We start from the raw sequence: 24,528 nt of genomic DNA on the forward strand, positions 1-24,528 counted from the left end.
CCGAGGTCATCCTCACACCTCCCCGGGGACAGCGGCACCGGGCAGGGCCTTCGGGGACTTTGGGCACGGGAGAGGGTGGGATGCACCCACGGAGAGCCGCGTGTCGGCACCGCCGGCTCCCTCCGAGGGGGACAAAGCGCTTCCACCGGATCAGCACAGCTACATCCCTTTCTTCTCCCCCCCGCCCAGCGCTGCAGCATCGCTTTACCCCCAGAGCTTTTTTAGGAACACGGGATCTCCCATGGTTGCTAGCAGAGCTCTCAGCGCGGCGCAGAAGCCCTGCCAGGCCCGAGCGTGCGCTTTTATTCCACGCGTTATCGATGAGCGATAAATGATCAATTATCCCGCGCCGCTGCCCTCCCCCGCGGGGCGGCCGGGAGCTCGCGGGAAAAAGAGGGGACACGGGGACTGTGTCACCCGTGTCACCGCAGCCTTGGCCCCGCACCGCCACGGCCCCGCCACGGGCACGGAGCGGGTAACACCGGCCCCGCCGCCCCCCGCCTGCCCCGGGGGAGCAGCCCAGCACCCAGCTGCTGGACCGTAAGCCGCGGCGGCAGAGGGGCTGCGGGGCCCGGGTTGTGCGTGGGCCCGGGCGGTGCGTGGCGCCCACCCGCGGAGGGCAGTGTGCGTGTGTGTGTGTGTCCCCCCCCCCCCCCCCGCCACCGTGGGCCGCTCCCGGTGAATCAGCACGGGCAGGCGGCGGGACCCCGCGGGCGGGGCGGGGCCCCGGAGGGGGCGGGGCCGGGAGGCCGGGGGCGGGGCCTAGGGGGTGGGTTTGTGGTGGTGGTGGTGGCGCTGCCGCGCGGGGCACGAAGGGAGATGGAGTCCGCGGGGAAGCCAGGCTGCTCCCGCCACCCCTGCCTTTAGGACTCCATCTCCCGTCGTGCCCCGCGAGGGGTTGGGGTGGGAGGGTGGGGGGGCGGGCGGCGGGGCGGGGCGGGCGCGGGGAAGGGGAGGGGAAGGGGGGGGGGGGGTTGTGGTGGCCCGCGGCGCGCGCACAGCACCGGGCGCAGCCGCCGCCGTCGCCTCAGCCGCAGCAGCGCCGGGAGCCGCCGCCCGTTCGCCCTCCTCCTCCCGTCGCCGCCCTTCCTCATCCTCCTCCTCTTCCTCCTCCTCCTCCTCCTCCCGGCGCCCGCAGCCTCCTTGCCCTTCCCCCGGCCCCGCGAAGATGGTGGACCGCGAGCAGCTGGTGCAGAAGGCCCGGCTGGCCGAGCAAGCCGAGCGATACGACGACATGGCGGCCGCCATGAAGAACGTGAGTCCCGTCCCCGTGTCCGTCGTCCTTCCTCCCCTCCCCGCCCGGCCCGGGGGCGCGGGGCCGCGCTCCCCTCGCCCTCCTCCCGCGCCGCCCCCCCCCCTCGGGGGCCGTTGGGGCTCGGCCGGGGACGGGGGTGTGCGGGCCCCCGGCCCCTCGCCGCCCCCTCGCCGTCCCGCCGTGCGGCTCCCGGTCCTTGTGCTGCCCCCGGCACACCCCGCAGGGTCCCGCTCCCTTTGCCTTCCCCCCGCCCGGGGACACCCTGCTTTCTCCCGACCCCCCCCCCCCCCCCCCCCATCCCCTGCCCTAGAGCTCCCCGCGCATCCTCTCCCCTATTCTGGAGCCCCCACTTAGCCCCACGCATCCTCTCCCCTGCCCTAGAGCCCCCCGCGCATCCTCTCCCCTGCCCTAGAGCCCCCGCCCAGCCCCACGCATCTTTTCCCCTGCCCCAGAGCCCCCACCCAGCCCCACACACCCCTCTCTTGTGTGCTGCAGCCCCCCCACGCATTGTCTCGCCTGCCCTACAGCCCCTCCACGCATTGTTTCCCCTGCCCTAGAGCCCCCACGCATTGCCTCCCCTCCCTTGCTGCCCCTCCCTCCACCTCCCCTCCCTATTCTCTCCTCTATCCTGCTGCCCCCGACTCTGGCCCGCACCCCCTCTCTCCTGCCCTAGAGCCCCCACCCGGCCCCACGCGTCACCTCCCTGCCCCATTTCTTCTCTATCCGCACACCAGGCCCCCCCACGCATCCTCTGCCGCACCCCAGTCCCCACTGCTGCTCTGCACCCTGCCCCGGTGTGGAGGGGGGGGCGGAGGAGCCAGCCCTGGGGTGCAGTGTTTTCTGGGGGTCACGCCAGCTCAGGAGGCTGCCGAGCCCTGTGGGGTGAGGCTGCAGGGAACCCAGGGCGGGGGGTCGGGGGGGAGGGGGGGGGTTATGCGCACACCTCTCCCCGCTGCCGAAATGCCCCCCCATCGCTCCCGTGCATCCCTTCTCGCGTGCGGTCGGCGAGGCTGGTGTGTGCTCGTGACCCCAGAGATCGGGAGCCCTTTCGCTGCCAAAGCTCTTATTTTTACTGCACTTGGTTGGAGATTTATGAATTGAGTCATGTTGTATTCATTTCACGCTCTTAAAATAAAGACTCTGCATATAGCAGGCTGATCTGATTTGTGACACTGAACGCTCCCCTTCAATACTGACATTTTGACAATATAAGAAGGGAAAAAAAAACATATCTCTGATCTGATCTTGCAAACAAAGCAATCGTGGGAGGCAGGATCAAGTCATTCCAGAAGATTCTGCATTTGTCATATTGCAGAGAGGCTAGACTGGGTGGAGGGAGGGAGGGGGTGCTTTAAAGGGGAAAACTGTTCTTTATGTTTGTCTTCTTAGTCAGGTCTGAACCTTTGCGAGGAGCTGGGGTGTCCTCCCTGGCTGATGAAAAGTGAATGCTGATCTAGGAATGTCGCAGTCTGCCGCGGGTGCAGTTCTGTTTGCCCATATTGCACCATTTTGTCAATAACCTTGCATTTATCAAACAGACAAAACTGTCACAGCCCGAGAACGGGGAGGGAGGAGATGTCTTATCAAGAAATGAAATATGGATAATCAGAACAAGATATTATCATATTAAACCAGCCGGGCTATTCCTCTGCTGCTCTATGGCTTTTATACCGTTTTCTGATAATGGCATCTATTCATTTTAAAGCAAAGCCTGCTGTGTGAGCAGATCCTACAGCTCATTTCCTACGGATAATACAGTCACTATGACAAAGCCAACAGGGATATGCCTGGGATGCACAGCCGTGTTGCAGTATTCCCGCCGGGCAAATTTCCCTAGCCTGCTTACCGGGGCTCAGTGTTTCAACTGAAGGCGTTGTTAGAGATTATATATATGTTTTTTCCTTTTAGTCCTTACTGGCCCTGGTGAAACAGTAACCTGGGCTAATGCTGCTTATCGGTTGCCGTGTAGTTTGGCCATAAGAAAATGATTCACAGCGGGAGTGCTGACACCTCCCGCGACGGCAAACAAAAGGCAGAGCTTTGTTCTTCATTTCTGCACAAGGCTGCCCAAACTCTGGCACGGTCGGTCCAGCGGTGATGGGCATGTCACACTCGGTTATCCCTGTCACAGTCCTGTGTGCCGCCCATCCCCCAGCTCCGGTTGTGCAGGAGGCTGATGACCTCGCACTCATTTCCGTAGCAACGCCTAGTGATGTCATATGCCATGGTCCAAGCTGCAATGCACCCAGGTGGTAGCAGAGAGCATGCGGGCTGCGTCTAGCTAAGGTGATGCAGAAGCATTCCCCTGGTTGTCGCCGTTTTGTCTCCTGCCCTCCAAAGCTAGCCATCCGCTTGCTTCCTTAACACCGTGCTGAGAAATGCCCGACGGCTTTCCTGTAAAGCCTGGCGTGGTGACGATGTGCATAAAACGGGTTCATTTTCTGGCAGCTTGATCTCACCGTTGCATTTTGGTGGTCGCCTCACAGGTGGTGACATGGCAGCTGGGCCCGTTGTTCAGCAAGCCTCAGCCCTGCCTGCTCGGGATCCTGTGCCTAATGGCTATTTTAAACCATTAAAATGGAAAGGGTGTACCGGGGCTCTTGCTGGCTGCTGATTCACCTTGTGCTGCTTGCCACAGTGATGTGCTGGATCACAATAGTTTCTTCCAAATGATTTATTACATATATGATAAGTTCTAGCTCCCTTCTTGCTGCAGGTGCCAGCCACCAGTGCCTCTAATGGGTACATGCAGTTTCATTGCTGCTGCAGGAGCAGGACTGCTCCTTCAGTCCCCAAATGTGTCAGGTTTACTGGGGAGCCTCAGTAACTAACAGCAGATGGTCCCCTCGCCTCCCGGAGGGAGCAGAAGGTGATGTTGCACCCAGGAAGGGTCCAGGGACGGGCCCATCGGTCCAGCATACGGCTGCATGACCTTGGTCATGTCCCTTGTCACCTCAGCCCTTTCTGGGGGTAGAGTCATCTCTGTAGTGTGTTGGAGGGCAGGAAAACTCTCCGCTGGTCCTCAAGGTGGTGGCCATGGCCCCTGGTCAGGCCTTGGGCTTGCCATCCCAGCCGATGCTGTGCCCAAGCAGCACCAGCGGTTTCCTTCCGAGCTCACGGGGACTTTGCTGCTCACGATGCCTGTGGTTGAAGCGAGCTGCCTTTTTGTCTGGTCCAGCTCCGTGAAGAAGTTTGCCGTCCGACCCAGCGCCAGGGCTGTGGATCGATATCCATTAGCTGGGGAGCAGCGATGCTGCTGGAGGCTTTTTGGAGGTGGAGCCCTGCCAAGCCCCTGGCCCAGCGGGTGCTGCCAGGGGAGCAGAGCAAGTGCCTCCCCACAGCCCTTTTGGTGGGGGGGGAGCGGGGGAGCATAGGTGAACAAGCAAGATGATTACAATAACTTCTGCAGGAAGAAAATTTCCAGAAAAGGGTGGAGGGGGGGGATTATTACATTGCACCTACGTATCATGTAGGTACGGGACCATATGGCAGAGTCCTTGAGCTCACCAGAAGGTCCCCAGTGAGGGGAGCGCCCGGCTCGTTGACGCTGTGGACCCAACCTCTGCAGCAGGGCCGTGGCTGTGCTGCATGTGAGGATCATCAGCTGTGGTGGTGGGTGTGGAGGAGTGAATGTTGGAGATGCTGAAAAGCAGACGGCTGCTGCCCAAGCTTTAGACACAACTGGCTCTTGGTGCAGTAAATGGCCATTGTGGGTGGAGGAGGAGAGCGAGCGTGGGGAGCTGCAGGCCTTCCCTGGCACGGGGTGCGTGGGCTTCTGCCGTGTTGCTCACCAGCCTGGCAGGCTATCATCCTCCATGTCCAGTGACCATGTTAGTGCAGATAGCGGGGCCTCATGCAGATAGCAGGCTCTCCCTTCAAAAGGCAGGAGCAACAGAAATCCCTCCTATCTGGAGAGTCTCAGGGGAGCGGAGCAGGGATGATTAGCTGCTTTCTGCTTTGCAGCATAGATGAGACAAAAGGGTGAGGTGGAAAGGCTTCTCCAGGAGGAGTGCTGGGCAGGCCATCTGTGATGGTAGGAAGGGAGCAAGGAGTACGAGCTGCTGTAGTAGCACTTCCCAGGGGGGCTGGGGGAAGGCTTTGGAGAAACCATTTCCAGTGCCGAGGTGGAGAGGCTATGTTGGCGTTCGATGACTGCATCGATGCTCTTGCTGCTGCCCCTGGTGCAGCCATCTTCAACGCTGCTCAGCCTCGTGGTGCCTCCTGGACCACTGCAATGTGGGACTCGGTGGCTTCGTGCTTTCCGACCTGCCCTCACACACAGAGGAGCAGTGCCCTCACCCTTTAGCAGCAAGGGCTCGCTCAGACCCGAGCGATGGCGGCGGAGGTCTGCGACAGTGTGACTCAGGAGCAGGGATCGGGGCTTCCTTCCCGGAGGTCCGTGGGGTCAGGGTAGGATGGTTGCTGTCAGGAGCTGCCATCCTGCTCTGCTTCCGACCTCATAACGGTTCTCGGCGTGGGTTGTCTCTGCGTAAATCAGCCTCAGGACCTTACAGCGATAGGCTGAGTCAAACTTAAGCCACGGACAGCCAACATGCCCTGTATGTGAGTACAGTGAGCACTGCACACATTAACTGTATTAACTGGCGAGTCTTTAGCAGCTCAAGCTCTTAGAAATTCCCCTTTAAGCTCCTCGTCTTTATCTATGAGCTTTAGGAAAAGCCACTGATTTGTGGGACCATGCTGGGTTTCTCTCAGTTGGCCAAATCTAACAGCCAGGTGTGGGTTTAATTAGAAATAGCTCTTTTTGAACTAAATGAAAGTGATGTTGAGACTGTGATGGGGAATATAGCTGTTGAATCTTCTGCAGATGTCTGGAGTACATGGAAACAGTAAAGCTCTTGGGCAAGGGCTCTCCAAGAGCCCTTAGATGTTTTGGACTTAGCCAGTAGATCTTTTGGATGGTGCCTAGCCCTGAAAGTGCAAAAAGGTTGGTGGGAGTTGTCTTGATTTTTAATTTTTTTTCCTTCCCTCCTTCTTGTGCTGCTGCTTGTGGTTAAAGATGGGTGGCTCACAGGAGACTTTTTTTTTTTTTTTTAAAAAACTCCAAATAATCTTCATAATATTTATGAACAAGCCCTGTCTGCCCAAGCTTTGTTCACTAGCTGATCCCAAAGTTGCTCTCTTGAACAGACTCTTTGGTCACTGATATGAACGTGGGCTTGCTAGAAGCTACTGGAATAGCAATTTAAGGACAACCACAGAACTTCGGCTCCAAAAGTGTTTTCTGGATTGAACCCTCCTATACTGCTGGAGCATATGCACTCTGTTCTTGGCTTGTCGCATCTGAATTGGATGATGTCGTCTGCCTTCCTCTTAGCAGTTCTCATGAGTGTGCTGGATGGTGCTTGCAAGAGAAGTGAGGGCTATCCAGATAATTGCATTGTATCCTCTGCTTCCTTTCGCTCGGCAATGGCTCATACTACCCATGGCTGTTCTCTGGGATCTGGATTATGATCAGGGTAGATGAGGAATATGCTTCTTCCTCATCTTCTGTTGCAGGTAGAAGGAAGATTTTCTTTAATTTGAGGATCCACCTTATATTTTTCTCCTCTGTCCCATCTCTTCTTCACTCTGTATTACTGGACCACTTCATTTTAAGCTATTTTCATTCATGTGTCTGGGCCAACAGCATTAGAGCTGGTCAGGAGCATGGTCAGCTTGGCTTTCTGGGTAGGAATAAGAAGTCTCAGCCTCACAGAGCTTAAGATCAGGGAGGAAGAGTAAGAGCAACCTGATAGTCCCCAGTAGCCCATGGTTTTGTTCCCAGGCTGGTGGCTGACCCCAAGCCCCTTCACAATCATAAGTACCAGGGTTTTCAGAGCCTGATATTTCATTACACCACTCCATACTGGGGTGTCACATGCTTGGAAGAAGCATAGTTAGGACTGAGATGGAGAAAGATGTCAGTGCGCACAGGATGGATGGTGCATAGACAGAGGAGTCCAGCCATACCCGCTGAAATGCTGGGATGGGATGGTTCATGCCATTTGGGGTGGGTTTAAGCTGTGCCGATGGAAGGACTCTGCAAGGACAAAATGTACACGGTGTGGGAGCTTTGTCACCTTGCGTGGTCAGGGGCCTCTGGTATCGTTGTACTGGAGCAGTCACTTAACTTTGGATACGGTCTCCTGTCTTGACTCCCTAAAGAATTTGTGCTCCCTTGGGTTCAGTAGACGCTCTGGGACAACATGAGTGAGCACACGCCAGCTGGCCTGTCTGGGTGTTGTGGAACTGCAGATTTGGGTTGGGTGAGGCATTGAATGTGCCTTCACGCCACGACGCACCAGAAAAGGTGAGATGTGCTTGTCACATTTCCCTTTTTGACTGAAGCCTGTGTTTAGTTAGGAATTGATCTACTAGCTGTGACCCTTGATACAAGGAGAAACATCTCTCAGGGCACAGCTGATGAAGCAGGGCCTGTGAGGGGAGAGTGGTAGCCATGACTTTATATCTGGAGAAACCTCCATGGACGGTGGCGCACCTGGCGGGGTATCACGCACGAACTCTACAACTGAACTGTTCAGCTTCTATTTTGAGCAGCTTCGTGCCAAGTAAACCATGTGCAAACAAATGCATAGAAAGTAGTGTGCAAGGGTACGTATTTAGGAAAAATAAACTATCCAAGCTTTTGTACGTCCAGCTGCCAATGCTTGAGTAACCAGCTGCTTCTTGGGAGGTGGCTTTGTCTGAGCTCAGACATGTCCTTGGACGCAGAGCACTGCTGGACTCGGTGCTGCTTCTCTCCCTTGGCAGAGGTGAGTGGCGTGTTGGGAGCTCAATAGCAGTCTGGCAGGGAAGAGCAAAAAGGAGTCAGGCTAGTTCGGGCTAGAGCTAGCTGCTTGGTGTGTATGCCAGCCAGACACCAGGCTGCTCAGAGACGGGTACAGAGGAAGAGAGGGTTGGAAAATGCCGACGGTCTGACCCGAGGGAGCCTTTCCTCGGTAGGTTTGGTGTCTGGGGCATTTAGGACTCTGCAGATCTGAAGCTGCCTTCTGCTTTTCTGTCCAGTTCTGACCTGTGACTGACAGTGAAACGTGAATGCGTACTGGAATAATTGCAGGGCAAAGCACAGCAAAACATGATTTGCCTGGCTTCCCAAGCATTTCTTCATTGGCAATCTTGAAAGGATACAGGCATCATCTTCCACTTCACCATGGCAAAGCTGTGGTGCAGGGCTGTGGTTGTCTCTGGATAGCTGATACACCCTTGATGCTTCCTGGTGTTCCTCTACGCTTCAGTGCTCTTCAGCTCAAGATAGCTTTTTCCAAAGCTAATGCTGTTACGAGTATTTTTGTGCTAACTGGTTGGAAGCCAGCTTAGACCTTCTTTCCTTTGCTGTCCAGGCCTCCCTTATTTCTTTCTGGAAGGCTGAAAGCCTTTACCAACTTCTGTTCTTTACTGGAAAGGTATTTAACCTAACTTGCCCTTGGCTGAAGTCTTCCTCCCTCCTGTTCGATCCTCGTAACTACAAACAAATGGCCACCTGATGTCTGGAAAGCAAAAAATTCATGAAAACGGTAGCAAGTATTTACTCAAATCTGCAAGCAATGGTCACCGCTGGAAAGCGATAGCTTGGAAACCCGTTTTAGCACCTGCCAAAATAAAGGGGAAGTAGCAATGAATTTGTCGCCGTACTGGTGAAGATATGGTGGTTTTGTCTTTCAACTTCTGAAACCTTCGGCTTGACTTCAGGATGCTGTTCAGATAAATAGTCATGGCTGCTTTCAGACTGGTGGTGGTTAGATAAAATGCTCTGCCATGGCTGCTGGCTGCCAGGCTCTGCCTGTGCTCTTGCCTGTGCAGCTTTCGATCTTTTCAGATGGGGCAACTCTTCTTCCCCCTGGAGACAGAATGGCTTTGTGGGAACCCAGCCCACGGCTCGCACAAATGCTGTCTGAACGCTCTGTGCATTTACACACGGGTGGTGGAGAACCCTGCAAGATGAGTGAGGCTGCGAGGGAGCGCAGCAGTGCTCTCCCGTGCAGGACACGTGCGGTGCCTCGGCATCGCTCAGGTCCCTCCTGGTCTCTGCTTCTGCCTCCTCCTTCCTTCCCCCCTCCAAAGCAGAGCAAGCTTGGAGCAGCTGTGGGGGACTTCACATATCTGCACTTGGACTGGAGCAAGCGGGAAAGGGGAAGGATGCAGACCCACAGCAAGCTGGCTGTGGGGTTAGTGTCACTTGGTGGCGTGTCACCTCCTCGGCCGGGCACGGCCAGTGCTGTCATAGCCAGCTTTCTCATATTTGTTCCCCTGGCTGCTTGATCTAACGAGCAAAGTCCCTGCTCCCATCCTAAAAAGAAAGAAAAAAGGCTGACAAAAGGACTTCCGTTCTGCTCTTTAATATTTTTTTTTTTTTTAAAAAGAGGCCTGACTCCTCTCTCCAGAGTCCAGATGTCAAGATGTTGGATTCCTACCCGTGGCTCTGGGTGGGGAGCCTGCCTCAGGGAGGAGCTCAGCAGCGGGATGGCTTTGTCGGGCTTCTCTGCATGCACAATGACAGCGAGCCCGAGCTGCCGCGTCTCTCCAGGGCCCCAGGAGCTGCTGGGCCTGATGTTCACCCAGGAGGCTCACCCTGGTTGTGGTGCCGGTTTGCTTGGTGGGGTCTGGAAACGCTCAGAAATGGTAAATTCTGGAAAAGAGAGCTGAAATGATGAGGCAGCAGTCCTTGGGCTGCAGGAAGCACTGATGAGAATGTCTTTCAAAAGCAATGCCTTCGCGTAGCTGGTGAAACAAAAGCCTTTGTCTGCCTATTTAAGTACAAATTTCCCCCAATCTCAGGTTTTTCTGTGCTAACCTAGATTTAGTCACATCTCAGAAATGACCCAGCACATGCTCAGTTAGGTATTAAACAAACTTGATTTTTGCCCCAAAACTGGTGGTCTAGTGACCAAGGGCAGTGAGTTAGTTAATAGCAGTAGGAGTGTAACTAGAGAACATGGCACTGATGTTGTCATAAAATTCCCTTAAAGCGATCCCCAGATTAGGGATTAGAGCATTTAACCTTTTTCTTCTACAAAGGGGATGTCAGGGTTGAGTCAGTCTATGGATGTTTGAGGCAGCAGCACTTGGACGAATGCAAGTCTGCAGGGACTCAAAGTACAAAACATTCCTTAATTGTTTGCAAATTCCCTCTGATCTCGCTGGATGGGTTGCCTTGCTTGGGATGTATCTTTGCTTACGTACCAGGCAAAGCTACTTGGCATGTCAGCACGCTTCTGATTCCTCTGTAAGATGGTTTCAACAAGGCTCTAGAAAAATACCAGCGAGAAGTCTCAGCTTCAGCGTTAATGAGGCTGCTGATAGACACATTGTTTGGACAGTTGTGGTGCTCTGCAGCATGAAGTTTATTAATAGTAGTTGGAGAAGCTGTTGCTGTGCTGTATGCTAACAGATATGCTCGAGAACTGCTGCAGGAGATCTGCATTTGTAAGAGACTGATGCTTAGTATTCAGCAGTGAATGAGAACTTGGGGAAGATTAACAGCCTTTGATTTACACCCAGCTGAGGAAGGCACTGGAGCTTTGCCTGTTTATGCTGTTGGGCTTTGTTACATGGGATGAATATTTCATTACCTTGAAGTTGGGAGCTTGGCTTCTTGCATTTGGTGGTGTCAAGATGTGAAGCCTGAGGGGCTCTGTCACCTGTGATGAACTGAGATAAAATCTGTGGTAGTAGTCCCTTGGGTTTCAGAAGAGGGATGAGAGGAGATAGCTAGAGCCAGTTGAGGGTAGTTAAATCCACAGTCAGATCTAGAATAATAAAGTGACCATCCTCATCATTTCAAATTGGCCACAGTGCTCCAGAAAGCTGCCAGAGCAAAAACTTGACTTTCTGTTCTGCAAGTTCATTTAAGAAATTAAATACAGTTGTCTTTGCTAGAGGTGTGTAAGATCAAGCCTGAAATCCCTGAAGCAGTGGGAGGGTAAAGTACATCTGGAGGGGATAATCACCTTACTCGCTGATGCGGAAATTAAACCTATCATGAAGCTGGCATGCTGGAGTCCACCTGGGTGTTCTGGAAAGTCTCTTGCTTAATCTGGTAAAACACGTTTTAGACACTGCAAGGAACTGCTGGTTCTACAGACCAAAAGACCTAGAGCAAAAATCTTAGGTTTTGTTTTGTTTTTTTAACATATTTCCAGAACCTTGCCTTGATGTGTGACAAGCAGCCTTTCCCGAAGCGTTTGGGGTAATGACATGAAGCAGTTAAAAACTTACACGCTCGCTGCAGGGAGTTGTTTGCATGGTTGCAGCTTCTCCCGTTTCATCCTGCTGGAGCAGCAGCTTCCCAGCTGCCGTGGCAGCCCCGGCTCTGCCGTGCCGTGCCGGAGGAAGCCATCCAGGCAGCCAAGAACTGCCCGGTTCATCGCGCTCCGGCAGACCTGGGAGCCCGCTCGCTCAGCAGCCAGCACTTGCTCTCTGCTCTCCCGGGGTGTCCTGCCCATGGCACGTCCTCTCTCTGCTTGGCTCAGCTGAAAAGAGGGTGTGGGTACAGCGTAGCGCTGTCATTTTTTGAGCCCCTGATTAAGGACAAGCGCCTCGTGTTGGCCTGGCACTTGATCTGGTGGCAGGGTATTTACCGCCTGGCAGTGGGGCTGGAGGTGAGCAGGAAAGCACTAATACCTGAGCCAGATTAGTACTCTTAGAAGCTGTGAGGTAAGTCTTTAAGCTGCTAATGCTCCCAGCAGCACTAAACACCCTCCCCACATGAAACTTGGTTCCTTTATCTAGTGTGTCCCTGCTTACATGCTGGAGTCCCCGAAGTCTGTCTAGCTTGGTTATGGTTTGCCATACATTGGAGGTGGGGGAAAAAAAGCCAGTCTTCCCCTGTGTTGACCAAGTCTTAAGACTCTAGAAATGGCCAGTGGTCATCCCATGGATGGCTAGTTCTGCTAAAAAGCCTTTGAGTGGATGGACTTTTCTGAAGAAGAATAATGCTTGAATGGAAAAAAAAAAAAAAATCAGAAGTCTTCAAACTTGTACAGAAGTGCTGTTGAGAAAAGAGCTGCAGTTACTCCTCAAGAGCTTTTCAATTTGCACCTGGAGAAGTTTAATGCAGCCCAGAAGAGCCTATAGAAATCACTGAATTGTTGTTCTTCTTTCAAAAAGATCTACTCTCAGCTCCTAAAGCTTTCGGCATGGTCCCAGAGCACATCTGAGCTCCCATGGCAGCGGCATGATGTGGCACTGGTCTTCCATGTGCTTTGCAGAAATCTTGGAGAAAAGGCATACTCGCAGGGAACAGACTGGATAATCTGAGGCAGGAGACCTCTCCAGGCTGTTGGGTGACGGAGCAGGGTGGTGATCTTGGGCTGCTGCTGAGGTGCTTGCAGAAACGCAAAAGCAGGCAGATAATGGTTGCCAGCCTGCTGTATCTTGAGGAAGAAATAGCTTGGTGGCCCTTCTGTTGCTTTGTAGTTAGCAGGCAAAGGTGCTGGTATCCCATCTGCCGGAGACGGTGTGATGAGCCCTGAGTGACAGTCCTCTTAAATGCTGGGACTGATGTGGTTCAACTTGCTGATTTCTCCATCTGGTGGCAGGAAGGCACTAGACCAACAGAGATTGATTATTTTTCCCAAGAGTTTTTAATAAGTGTGAGGCAGCTAGTGGCAGCAAGACGGTGAAACAAGTTGTCCTATGACCAGTTTTCATCTTGTTTAATAGCCTGCCTTTCGGTAAGGCTAACAAGAATTAGGGTGTTAGTAAGGAAGACGAGAACTTGGGCATAATTCCTTAATGGCTCAAAAAGCAGATACTAGCTATAGGAGCAGCTCCCTGCTACAAGACCGTGCAATGCTAATTCAGAAATGGTTTGGAGCTCTACACTGATGCACTTGAAGAGCATACAGGGTGCCCGTGCTGGGAAGCTGGGATTGTTCCTTCCAGGTGGTTATTGCAATGTGTCTGGGTTGCCCTCCGTCAGCTCAAGCGCCATGGCAGGCTGCAAGGTCTAATAACATGCCTGGAAGTCGTGTTACAGAAGGCAGGAGAATGTTCCCTTGTGCTTGCTTTATCTCAAAACCTGCAGAAGAAGCTGGTGAGGCAAATCGATGGCACCCAGGTGTTGTGCAGCAGGAAAAACGTGAGCCGTTAGACCAAATGCTGGGACTGCAGCGCTGCAGATAAGGGGTGGTACATGAAAAACTGCTACCGAATGCAGAACAGGAACGGCTTGGAGCTGTGCTATTGTCACTGGCTTTCTCGCCTCGGCTCCCTTATGACCTTTTACGTGTGGGAATGACCCAAGCAGTTGAAACTTGCTTTTTCTCTAGCTGGAATCCATCAGAGCCAGACTGAAACTGGAGTAGATCTGCAGGCTCCAAGGGCTGATCAAACCTGTGTGTAGTGTGATGAAATTCACTTTGGCTTAAGTAGTTGTTAAGCTACAGAAGCCAGTGAAATAAATGAGCTCTTGATTTTCACATCTCCCTTCCAATTTGAAGACTTTGTCTTGGGTGGTTCAAAGTTGCCTTAAATAATAAAGGCTGCAGAGTGGGATGAAAGCCGCTGTTAACTGTAGGAGCATGGAGGAATCCTAATTGGTGTTAGAATGCCTAAGCTGCCCATGGGATCCAGTTATGCCACAAGCAATAAACAGTCTTCCTTTGCAGATCTTGATGCACTCAGAGCAGTTTAAAACGTAATGGCAGAACCATCCCCTGTGCCTTCAGCTGCTGTCCTGCGGTGAGAGCCAGCCCCACCAGCTTAGAAAATGGGAACTAGTATATGATTATTCATACTGAAACAATCAAAGGAGACAGAAGTGGGGAACTAACTTCTGCCCACAGCCCACTGGTGTTTTTCTGGTCTTCTCTGAGATGAGAGGAAGGGCTTGACCTGCAGCTGAAAATCCTCCTGGCCATGTTGAGATAAAACACAAGCAGAGAGGACAGCAGAGGGGATCAGCAAAGGGAGAAGTAGTTATGGTGTGACCTCTACTTTGGAAGCGTGACACGGGGGCGAAGGCTAGAATACAAGGAGGAAAAAGACCCAAACCAGTGAAATCTGGTAAGTTTTTAGATTTAGGTCTAGTTTAACACACGCCTACTTTGTGTCGAAGTAGGACAGTGCTTAAGAAAAGCATCTTTCAGACTGCTGAGATGGTGTCATAGGACAGCTCGCTCCGGAGTGCACGAGGAGAAGCTGTTCTTGAGTAGGTTGTGTGATATCTAGTCGTAGCTAAGCAAGCCAGCAGGTAATGGTGACAATTTGATGTGCTTGAGGGCAGCCATTTCTTCAAAAGCTAGACACAGAATGAGATGGGGACAGAAAGAACAGGCAATCTCTCTGACATGTCACTTCCAGAATGACAGCACTCAGACTGCTGATGCTTGCAGATGGGTGATGGGGTCCCACCACGAGACAGCAGCTAGAGGGGGGAAGGTGACATGGCTGCAGGTAGTCATGACAATTTATCAGCTGATTGAACCTGAAGGGGTTACGTGCTGCTTGATCCCCTTGCAGATAGTTTCTGACCAAGTAAGAATTTCAGTGGTGGGACTTCTGGCCAGAATGTTGTTTCAAAACTGTATTTGCCTTTTAAAAAAAATTCAATGGAAAAGGGGACCTTCAAGCCAGACCTCAGTGTGACTAACAAGCTACATGTGAAGGAAAACAAGGCAACTGCTAAGGTTTATGTTGAGAGATAACGTACTTAATTACATGGTGCAGTAGCTGTAGATAGAGCGGAGGAAATGCAAGTGCGGAGGAGGAGATGGCTGTTGTGTATCCTGGTGGACGAAGAGCTCTGTGATGTTCAAAAGCTGTTCTCGGTGGACAGTTTGAGGTTCTCTCTCTCTTCCCAGGAAAGCTTGGCTCCTTTATAGATGTCTAATGTCTTCAGGGACTCTGGATCTCTTCTAGTCAATCAGAAAAGCAAAAGTGTTGAGGTTTATAACATGGATTAAGCTGTCAAATGTTGCTGGTATTCCTCAGGGAAGAATCTCTGGGTCTGCTCAGCTTGCTCTGCTGTATGCTTTAAGATAAGACATCAAAGCTAGGTAGGAGCCATAAGTGCGTAGGCACTTAGTTATAAAACTAAGTGAAAATCCATGTGTATAAGGATAAACAGGTGAAACTAAATCCTGTCATGGATCTCCACTGCAGCTACTGAAGGGTCCTCAAAAAATATTATTTCATGTTGTACTCGGAAATGATTACTTCAGACCTACTGGTGTAAGGTGAGAAGTAGAGGATAAGAGTCCTGGAATAAACCCTGTAAGCAAGCTAACCTGCTGCTGGCTGGAGCAAGCCTCCTCTGTAGGTCTCAAAAAAGCCTGCTAATTAGGATGCTTCTGGAAAGAAGGTGCAGTAGGACCAACCCTTGGGCTTTTGGAGAGCATGGACCTTGACAACAGTAGCACGCTCCGCGGCTTCTCCGCGTGAGGCTGAACCTTCCCCTGGCTGCAATGCGATACTTGGGCACGCCAGGAGCCTGCCAGGTTTTCGACATGGTGCTGAGTCACAGCTGGCGGCTGTAGCAGAGAAATGGAGAGAACCTTCTCCGACATTGCGCTGCCTCTGAAGAGCTTTGTTGCAGATCTTTGGTTTGTACAAACCTCTGGACTCTCAAGCAGTAGAAACCCTAAACTTCCAGTAGTTTTTGTCCAACGGGAACTGCTGGACTATCCCTGTGGCTTTAGGGCACTTTGAGTCTTGGTGGTGCAGACACTTCGCCCTCCAAGGCTCCAGGAACTGGTGGGACTGGAACTTGGCAGCGTCCTCAGGCTTGGTGATGGAGCGTGCCTCCCAGCCAAAGCCTGTCCGGGTAGACTCCTCCGTGCCACGCCTGGTGCAGACCTGCATTCCCTCGTTTGGTGTCTTCTCCTGGGCTTCTGCCCGTAGGCAGGGCTTCTGCCGAGCGCAGGGCTGCAGGCAAGCGGGGAGATGGGAGGTCCCACAGCTGAGGTCTCCTGCTGCTATTTATTTTTGTGTTTTCTGAATAGCTAAAAGACTTGCATCTGTCAGGTTTCCAGCTGCATGAGCATGTGGACTAGCTCTTTGCACTTGGCTGTTTATGCCACATGTGAAGTTTGATGCCACTTCAGCCACGTGCATCTCCTGCCCCCGTCCCCCCTCTGATCTACAGGGGCACAAGGGTGATACGAGGCTTGACAGTTGCTGAGATTTGCAGTGCAAGTTCTGCTTTTCTCTGCTGCCATCCAGGGAAATAAAACCACAAAATGACTGAGCTTTCCCAGAGAGTGGGTAGACTTCCAGCCAGAGGCTGGCGGCTTTGTGTACCTGCTAAGCCCTCTTAATGCCAATTTGAGACTTTTCTTTGGATATTTGAAACCTCTAACTCCATGTAACAGTGCTGGGAATGGCATCAGGTGACCTAATGCTTGTAGGGTTGGTCTGTATGTGAGGGTGCTGCCCTTCTTAAGGGAGGTGAGACCCCCTCCAGAGTCTGAGTTAAGAAGGGGGAAGATTCTGGTAGTATCAATCTGGATGCTGGAAGCAAGCGTTAGCAGAAATTCTCCAAAAGGCTCATAACGTGACCGCTGCAATCTCATCCGGGCCTGATGCAGGATATTGCCTTATTGATGTTACAGCAGAGGTGTTCAATGCAATGCTATAAATTAAGTATATCGGGCTTGCTGCTTAGCCTCTGGCTTGACTGAGCTCCCTTTGTGTTGGTATCCCGCAGTGTAAGGAAAAATCAGCATTTGGTTGGCCGGCGGAGGCACAAACCCGCATCCCCTTGACAAGTTGCTGCGGCAGTTTCTGGGTGGTCTTCTGCTGGAGAAGTTCACCCATGCAGCACCGTGACGGTGCCTGCACAACCCCGTGCTGGGGTGCCGGGTGTGTGGCGGCGAAGACCCCCGCGCAGCCTGCGCCGGGGCGGGCAGCCGCGTCTCCGCTGTGGCGCTGGGACGTGGCCGGTGGTTTCTGGGCAGACAAGAGGCAGCGGTGATGGCAGCTCCCAAAGGCAGCCTAACCTGAGATATGTCTTCTCCACCTTCCAGTGACTCTCTGATTAATGCAGCTAAGCGTGCCCTTGCTGTCTGGTATCTAGTATCCCGGGCATCTTGTATTTTCTTCCTGCTGTGAAGGCAAGTGCCAGATGGTTTTCCTTTCTTCCTCTCTCGGCTCACTTGCAAACTGAAATACCTGCGGGACTGCAGCCTCTTCCCTCTCCTAGAGCTGAGGGACAAGGTCCCTGTCTCCGGCTGTGTTACACCTTTGCCATTTCTCTGCAGTGCTCTGCCTTACTGGGAGCGTGGGTACTGCTAGAAAGCAGTTCCATGGTTAACGAGGCTCCCTTTCTGCTTTGATAAGCTCCCTGTGAGCTCCCTGGGTGAATCTGCTTTCTCCACAGGTGTGCCTTCCATCTGGCAGCGAGTTTGTTGAAAGGATTTTGACAGGCAACTTTCTTCTGTAATCCTTAATAGCTTCAAATTTAAAATGTTTATGGCAAAGCTAATCCTACGAAACTCCCTGTAGTTTTAATAAGTCTGTCCTCCAGCAAGACTCTTCTGATGAGAGGAGGTAAATCTACTTCTTTCTGCGGTGATAAATATCTGCAGACTCGGCTGTGAGGCAGCTTTAAAGTTGCCTGCTTGGTCCACACTTAAAACTGGTATCTCTGCTCAGAGAGCATCTCGCTAAAAGCAAGATGTCTTTGTAGTATGGCTGTCAACGTTGGACTCGCCATTTACAGCTGGAAGGTAAGAGAATAAGTCAGGCTGGGATTTCTGGATGTTTCTGGTCCCGATTCCCTTACTCAAATCAGGGCAACTTAGGTGGGACAAGACCCTGGGTAACATGATCACGTTTCAGGTATCTCCAAGGATAGACAATCCATAAGCTCTAGGGCAGGGGGACGCCTTCATTGTGCTCCAGTATCTTTCAAAGATGTCTTCAACCTCACAGTATCTTTAATTTATGTTTGTGCAGGTGTCACTCAGAGAGAAGTAATTGCAAAGTTGTTAAGTCTTGTAAAAATGCAGACAACTAGAGATCTCTGAACTTAGAGCACAGGACAAGCATATAAACGACTTGCCAGGGGCATTTCAGCACGTTGCAGTCAGGCTGCTTGCAAGGCTGAGCCTCTGCCCGGCCCCTCGGCGGGGAGCGGCATATCACACAAAACCCAGGGCCGTGTGGTTAAACAGCCCCCGTTATCCTGCCCGGGAGGGCTGGGACGTGGGTGAGACTGCTGGCACCGGGAGCTGCCCCTGGCCCGGGCATCGTCACCCTGCTTCCCCTGGGGTGTGGAAGCCGGGAGCTGCCTTGGCACGGCTGCCCCGTGCACCTTGTCCGCTGTCGGCGGCGACTGCTGATAGTCACAGGAGATTCTGCCCTCTTTAACGTGACCCCCCCTTTCGCTGGTCCCTCAGCCGCCTTTTACCCTCGCCACGGAAGGCAGCTGTGCCTGGTTTGCACAGTCAGACCCTCTTCTGTGTGGAGATGGGCTGTTTGCTGGTTCCCCGGCTGCCGAGCGTCTCGTGGAGCAGCACAGGTCCGCACAATAGCGGGAGGTTGGGAGCGAAGTCTCTTCTTGCTGCCTCTGCCTTGAGGAAAGGAGTAGAGGGTCCGGATCAGAGACCGCTCTGCTTGCTGTGTGGGAGACTCGGGCTTAGCTGCAGCTTGGTTCCGGGAGAGGCCGTTAGCCAGAGCGTGGCTGGAGAGCTGCAGCAGGGGTGGATGTTGCTGGAATGAGCAGGTCAATATGGTGTAAGCAAGCGTAAATCGTTCCAGGCCTTTCAAAGGAGGTCCTGGGCTGGACCATCCTGGACCTGCCAGCACAAGCCCTTGGCCTCCTGGTCCCCACCATAGCTGTGGTTATCTAGGCCCAGAACAAACCCTCTCCTTACAAACGCTTGGGAAAATGCCTCGGTATTCGCAGAAGCCTCTCCCATCCCAGCCATCACCTGATCCTTGTGAGAAGCGACCGACCGCCGAGAGGAGGCTCGCGGGTCCCTGCTCCGCTGGCCCGCGTCCCGTGCGCGTCCCTGGGGGAAGGGGACAGCAGCCATAGCCAGGCTCAGAGTGCCACTTGGCAGCTGGAAGTACCCCCCGTGGGGTGGCTGTGTGGGGCAGCCTGGCTGCTGCAGAGCCCCACGCCCGGGGCCCGGCGTGGGGGGCAAGGGGGACGCGAGCCCTTCCCTTGGCCGGCTGCTGCCCGGGCTGCTTCAGCCAGCGGTGGGGTTGTGGGAGCTGGGGTGAGATTATTGTGATGACGAGCGTGATGTTTCCCAGTAGCTGAAGGGGCCGAGGTGGCGCCTGGCAGCCCGCTTGCGAGGTGGCTTTGTGCTCCGTCATCTCCTTAATCCCTCTGTTGCCGCGGCGCGTGAGGCGGGTAGAAGTGGTGCTCCGCATGAACGCTGTTATCCTCAATGGAGAAAACCCTGTGTGGGAAGAACACACTCCTACCATGTGAGCTTTTAAGTCCTTATCTGCGCAGGTGCCCGAGGCAGCTGTAATTTTAACATCTAACGTATTCTTTAGGCATCTCAGAAGCACGCCCTGTGCTTACGGGAAGCGGAAAAGATGAATGCCCCGTAGCTATGCTTTTGTTAATCTATACGGTTGGCTCATAACCCTAGATCATCTCCTCCCTCTTGCTTTGTCCCTCTCGCCTGCATCGTTGCAGTCTGACTCTCATCCCACAGGTCAACGGTGTCTCTTTCCGAGAAGATTCCTCTCACTCTGGAAAATGCCGATCTTTTAAGAGACGGAGAATACCTCGGATAAAACCCAACCTTCCCCTTTTGCTGGGGGTCTGGACCACGGCGTGATTGCCCCGCTGGCTTCCTCTGGGAGGGCAGCAGGTGCTGGATGACAGAGCAGGACTTTCCGAGCCGGCTTCCTTCTGCCTCTCACTAGAGATGCACGGGAACACCCAGAAGTGTGATGGGAACATCGAGTGGCCGGGGCTTAACCCAAGTGTGTCTCTTCTCTCTCCCCTCTCGATACAGGTGACGGAGCTGAACGAGCCTCTGTCCAATGAAGAGAGGAACCTGTTGTCCGTCGCCTACAAAAATGTGGTGGGGGCGCGGCGCTCCTCTTGGCGAGTAATTAGCAGCATTGAGCAGAAGACCTCTGCCGATGGAAACGAGAAGAAGATAGAAATGGTCCGGGCCTACCGCGAGAAGATCGAGAAGGAGTTGGAAGCGGTGTGCCAGGACGTGCTGAGCCTGCTGGACAACTACCTGATCAAGAACTGCAGCGAGACGCAGTACGAGAGCAAAGTCTTCTACCTGAAGATGAAAGGGGACTATTACCGCTACCTGGCCGAAGTGGCCACTGGCGAGAAGAGGGCGACCGTGGTGGAGTCTTCGGAGAAAGCCTATAGCGAAGCCCATGAGATCAGCAAGGAGCACATGCAGCCGACCCACCCCATCCGGCTGGGGCTGGCGCTTAACTACTCGGTTTTCTACTACGAGATCCAGAACGCGCCGGAGCAGGCCTGCCACCTGGCCAAGACGGCCTTCGACGATGCCATTGCCGAGCTGGACACCCTCAACGAGGACTCCTACAAGGACTCAACGCTCATCATGCAGCTCCTCCGCGACAACCTAACGCTCTGGACGAGCGATCAGCAAGACGACGACGGCGGAGAAGGCAACAACTAGACCCCCCCGATGGACTGGCAGCCGCACGCTGATGCTAACTACTGCAGTCTTTATTTTTTTCCCACGAGTGGGGGGGGGGGTCAGGGGTGGGGGAGGGAAAGGGAGGGGACACCTTCCCAGGGAGGCCCCCCACAACCTGTCTTTGATTGCCTCGTTGACATTTTTGCCAAAACACCACTAGTGGAAGTCAGGCTGGCTGTGCTGGTATGGAATAGCAGCCTCACTGGCATATGGACTGTTCTGTAGATTATTAATACAAGTGGAGCTGTCTTTAATTTAACTTTATCGCTAGAAATAAAAAGGTTTTAAGACGAATTCGCGTGGATGGAATGGCCCTCGTTTTTAAGGAAAGCAACGCAAAAAAAAAAAAAAAAAAAAAAAAAAAGGGAGTTCTGTGGTTCCAGTAAGGCTTTGTGCGTTTGTTTCTTCAGTCCAAGTGCCGTGTGTCTGTACCACGTCGCGGGGCGTCTCTCCGTAGCGCTCTGCCTGGCAGAGCGTAGCTTAAAATCCCAAATTGAGAAGGAATTAAAAAAAAAAAAAAAAAAACCAACCAAACAAAAACAAAACAACTAAAGAATTTGGGGCTTGCAAAGCCCCAGGATTTAGGCCATCCAATCTTTTTTTTTTGTTTTTTTTTTTTTGTTAAGATATTTATTAGGGTAGCTTACAGTATTAACCGTAAATTGCAGTTTACAGTATTTCTACATTACAGCCATATGACATCAAGCCTTTGATTGTCTGTTTTTTCTTTTGCTAGTTCTTTTGGCTTGCCTTCCTGATCAGTCCTCGCCTGTGGACTGGCTTTAGCTATTCTGTGTCACCCAAGGCAAGAAGACCGCCCGCCCGAGGAACATCAAAGCTGCTCTAGTTTTTTGGTCAACAGCTTAACAGGTGCTTGGCTAGCGGCTGTTTCAACTATTTTAAGTCCACAGCAAAAGGTTTAAGAACTTAATTAGACAAGGGGGAAGTGTTTAAACTTAAAATGCCACTTAAATAAAAAATAAAAAAAATAAAAAAATAATAAAAAAAAAGAGCATTCAGGTCTGTATGTCATGTACTGTGTTTGGTATTTCAGAAGACCATCCTGATTTAAGGTGCCACAGCTGCTTCCTCAGGGATTGCACTGCCATTTCACTCTGCCTGACTTTCTCCCACTGTACCATGAGGTTTGTCAGCAGATCTCCAGCACCCAGGCTCCCTTGTTTGTCACCAGGGAAGCCGGGCGCGTTTTCCTTTCTCCTGGGGAAGCTTGTGGTGTAATGAGTGAACTTCAGGAGCTTAGAAACTAATTTGGTAGAGAAATCCTCAAGGGAAGAGCTACAATCATAGACATTTCTATCAACCATCGGGAGCCCAGGAACTTAGTTCTCTTCTTAGCAAAATCTTTTCCGAGTCTGTCTGATCCGGCTGGGGGTGGGAGACGGGGCATCTGAGTTGCTTAGCAGGTAGTATTTACCCCATTTTGAGTAAATTTATTTTGAGTTTTTATTTTTACATCGTTGTTGGAAGTTCACTGCTGTTCTCTGGCTCGCGGAGTGCTGTGCCACGTAGCTTTTCACCCGAAGCTGCGCAGTTAGGAAAAATCGCACTCGTGCATTCTTATTCTTTATTTTTTTTTTTTTAGGAAACAGGCTTTCATTGCCCCTTTCGAGAGTCAGTCCGCAAACAGCGCGTCGTGGTGTTGCACACACGGTACAGCCGCTCCCGCGGTCGGGTTGCACGGGGAGACCGTCGCTCCAGCCCCCTCCCCGCAGTCAAACGGAGCCGCTCCCCCAGCTCCCGGGGGAGCGAGCGGAGCCGAGCCCGGGGCTCGGCCTCCAGGTATTGCCCCGGCGATGCTGGCAAAGCTTTTTTTGAGCAGGACGCCTTCGCGCCCCGAGTCCCGCCCGAGGAAGCGCGTCTGTTGGGTGCAGGGTGCGCAGCGTCCCGTGGCGAGACGCTCGCGGTGCCGGTACGTGCCGTGGACTGGAAAATCGCTTTAGGCTTCTTTCCTTCCTTTGATTGACCCTCGTGTCCCGTGAGCAGTGTTGTCCCAGCTGTATAATTTGGAAGTGATTTACTGGAATTACAAAAACTATCTTTTTTTTTTTTTTTTTTTTTTTCTTTTCCTTTTTTCTTTTGGCTTTTGCTCTGGCTGCTTTAGGAAACTTATGCAGGAGAGATGGCACAAGAGGGCTAAAAACAGAGTGGGGGTCAGGGACTTGATTTTTAAGCAGCTTGAATGGTTTCTTTTGTTTTTTAAGAGATGCACTTGCCTATGATACTGTCTCTCCAGTGAAATGATTACTGCTCCATTACTCTATTGATACAATATTGTGCATGCTAGTGTCGTATTTCTATACAGTAGCTTGAAATTTATTAACTTATACTGTAGATGTTATGTATTCCTATGACAAAATAGTCTTCAAAAATTTTTTAAAGTTTTTTAATTTATTTTTTTCTTTTGGGGGTAAAGTTTGCTCTACCAAATAGTGATCGTAACAAACTGATCTGTTATGGATGTTGCTATAGTGACATGCAATTATATATGATTTTGTTTTTAAAAAGGAAAAAAAAGCAAAAGAAAACACCAGTGTTAGCTTAATCTTAATGTCTGGTGTTCGTCATGGTGAAATTATAACTATTACAGTGTAGGAGAACAATGACTGTGTTCTTTGAATGAGCCTTTGTTTGTGCTTTTTGTCATGTTATGCAGTGAACTATTTTTAAGGTCTAATCAGTGATTATTTTTCCAACTCCGTGTTTCTGTAAGGAATTATTTCACACACGGACCATTCTTAGCAGTTTTTCCTCAGTGATGGAATATCATGAATGTGAGTCATTATGTAGCCGTCGTACATTGAGCAAATAAACTTACAGATCTGACGTCAGCGCTGCTTAATTGTTATCGCCTCTGTCGAGTTGCTGGGGGGGGGGGCTCCGCGGGCTGGGGGGCTCCGCGGGCTGGGGGGCTCCACGGGCTGGGGGGCTCCACGGGCTGGGGATGAGCAGCCTGGTTCTGCTCCCCGGGGACCCCAGCGCCGCGGGTTAAGGGTTCACCAGGCTCCCAGCCTTCCCGAGAGGCTTCCCCATGGCTGGGGGAGCCACGGGCTGGGCCCTGGGGGCTCCCTTGGGATTTGGGGGGGGGGGGGGGGGTGTTTGGGGGGGTGTGTGCCTCCCCACCTGCCTCCCTCCCTCCCTCCCCGATGTTTTTTCCGCTCCAGGCCGCGCGCGGTGACTCACGCTGTAAAAATACCCCCCTCCCTTGGAAACCATAAACCGAAAATGCACCTCGACTCACGTGGCCTGCGAGGGTTCACCCCCCCCCCCCGGGGAGGGGGTGGGGAGTGGGGGTACGGGACAGACACCCCCGGGGAAGGGGCTGGGAACAACCCCGGGCGATGGCAACGAGGGGCCGGGGGCTCGCCGAGCCCCCCCCGGTGCAGCCTCCCAGCGCCGTTGCGCCCTGGCAGCCTCCTAGCTAAGGCTGGGGGGGCTTCTGGGGAGGCAAGAGCCACCGTGGGTGGCACCCACGTGTGTGTGTGTGTGTGTGTGTGTGTGTGTGTGTGTGTGTGTAGCACTGGCTGTGCCCGTGGGGGTGGGTGTCAGGGACCCCCCAGAGATGTCCCGGGGCGGGGGGGGGGCGCAGAGAGAGAAGGGAGGAGTGTGAGCCACCGCTTGCCGGGCAGGATT

General features: G+C 52.8%; 1 protein-coding gene across 1 annotated transcript; it reads left to right on the forward strand.

Annotated features, from left to right (window-relative positions):
• Window positions 1-974: 974 nt before the first annotated feature.
• YWHAG (tyrosine 3-monooxygenase/tryptophan 5-monooxygenase activation protein gamma) lies at window positions 975-23,726 on the forward strand. Its single transcript, XM_033007411.2, has 2 exons — window positions 975-1,255; window positions 20,200-23,726. The coding sequence occupies exons 1-2, from the start codon at window positions 1,169-1,171 to the stop codon at window positions 20,854-20,856; spliced, it is 744 nt and encodes a 247-aa protein (XP_032863302.2). The 5' UTR covers window positions 975-1,168; the 3' UTR covers window positions 20,857-23,726.
• Window positions 23,727-24,528: the final 802 nt, after the last annotated feature.

Source organism: Tyto alba, unplaced genomic scaffold, assembly GCF_018691265.1.
Source record: "Tyto alba isolate M040663 unplaced genomic scaffold, T.alba_DEE_v4.0 Super-Scaffold_19, whole genome shotgun sequence".
NCBI lineage: Eukaryota > Metazoa > Chordata > Aves > Strigiformes > Tytonidae > Tyto > Tyto alba.

What these genes read in the sequence shown, in the direction of transcription:
- YWHAG (XM_033007411.2), top strand. Translation starts at nt 1,169, where the DNA reads ATGGTGGACCGCGAGCAGCTGGTGCAGAAGGCCCGGCTGGCCGAGCAA. An exon ending in TGGCGGCCGCCATGAAGAAC is followed by an intron (nt 1,256 to 20,199) that starts GTGAGTCCCGTC and finishes CTCTCGATACAG; the next exon opens with GTGACGGAGCTGAACGAGCC.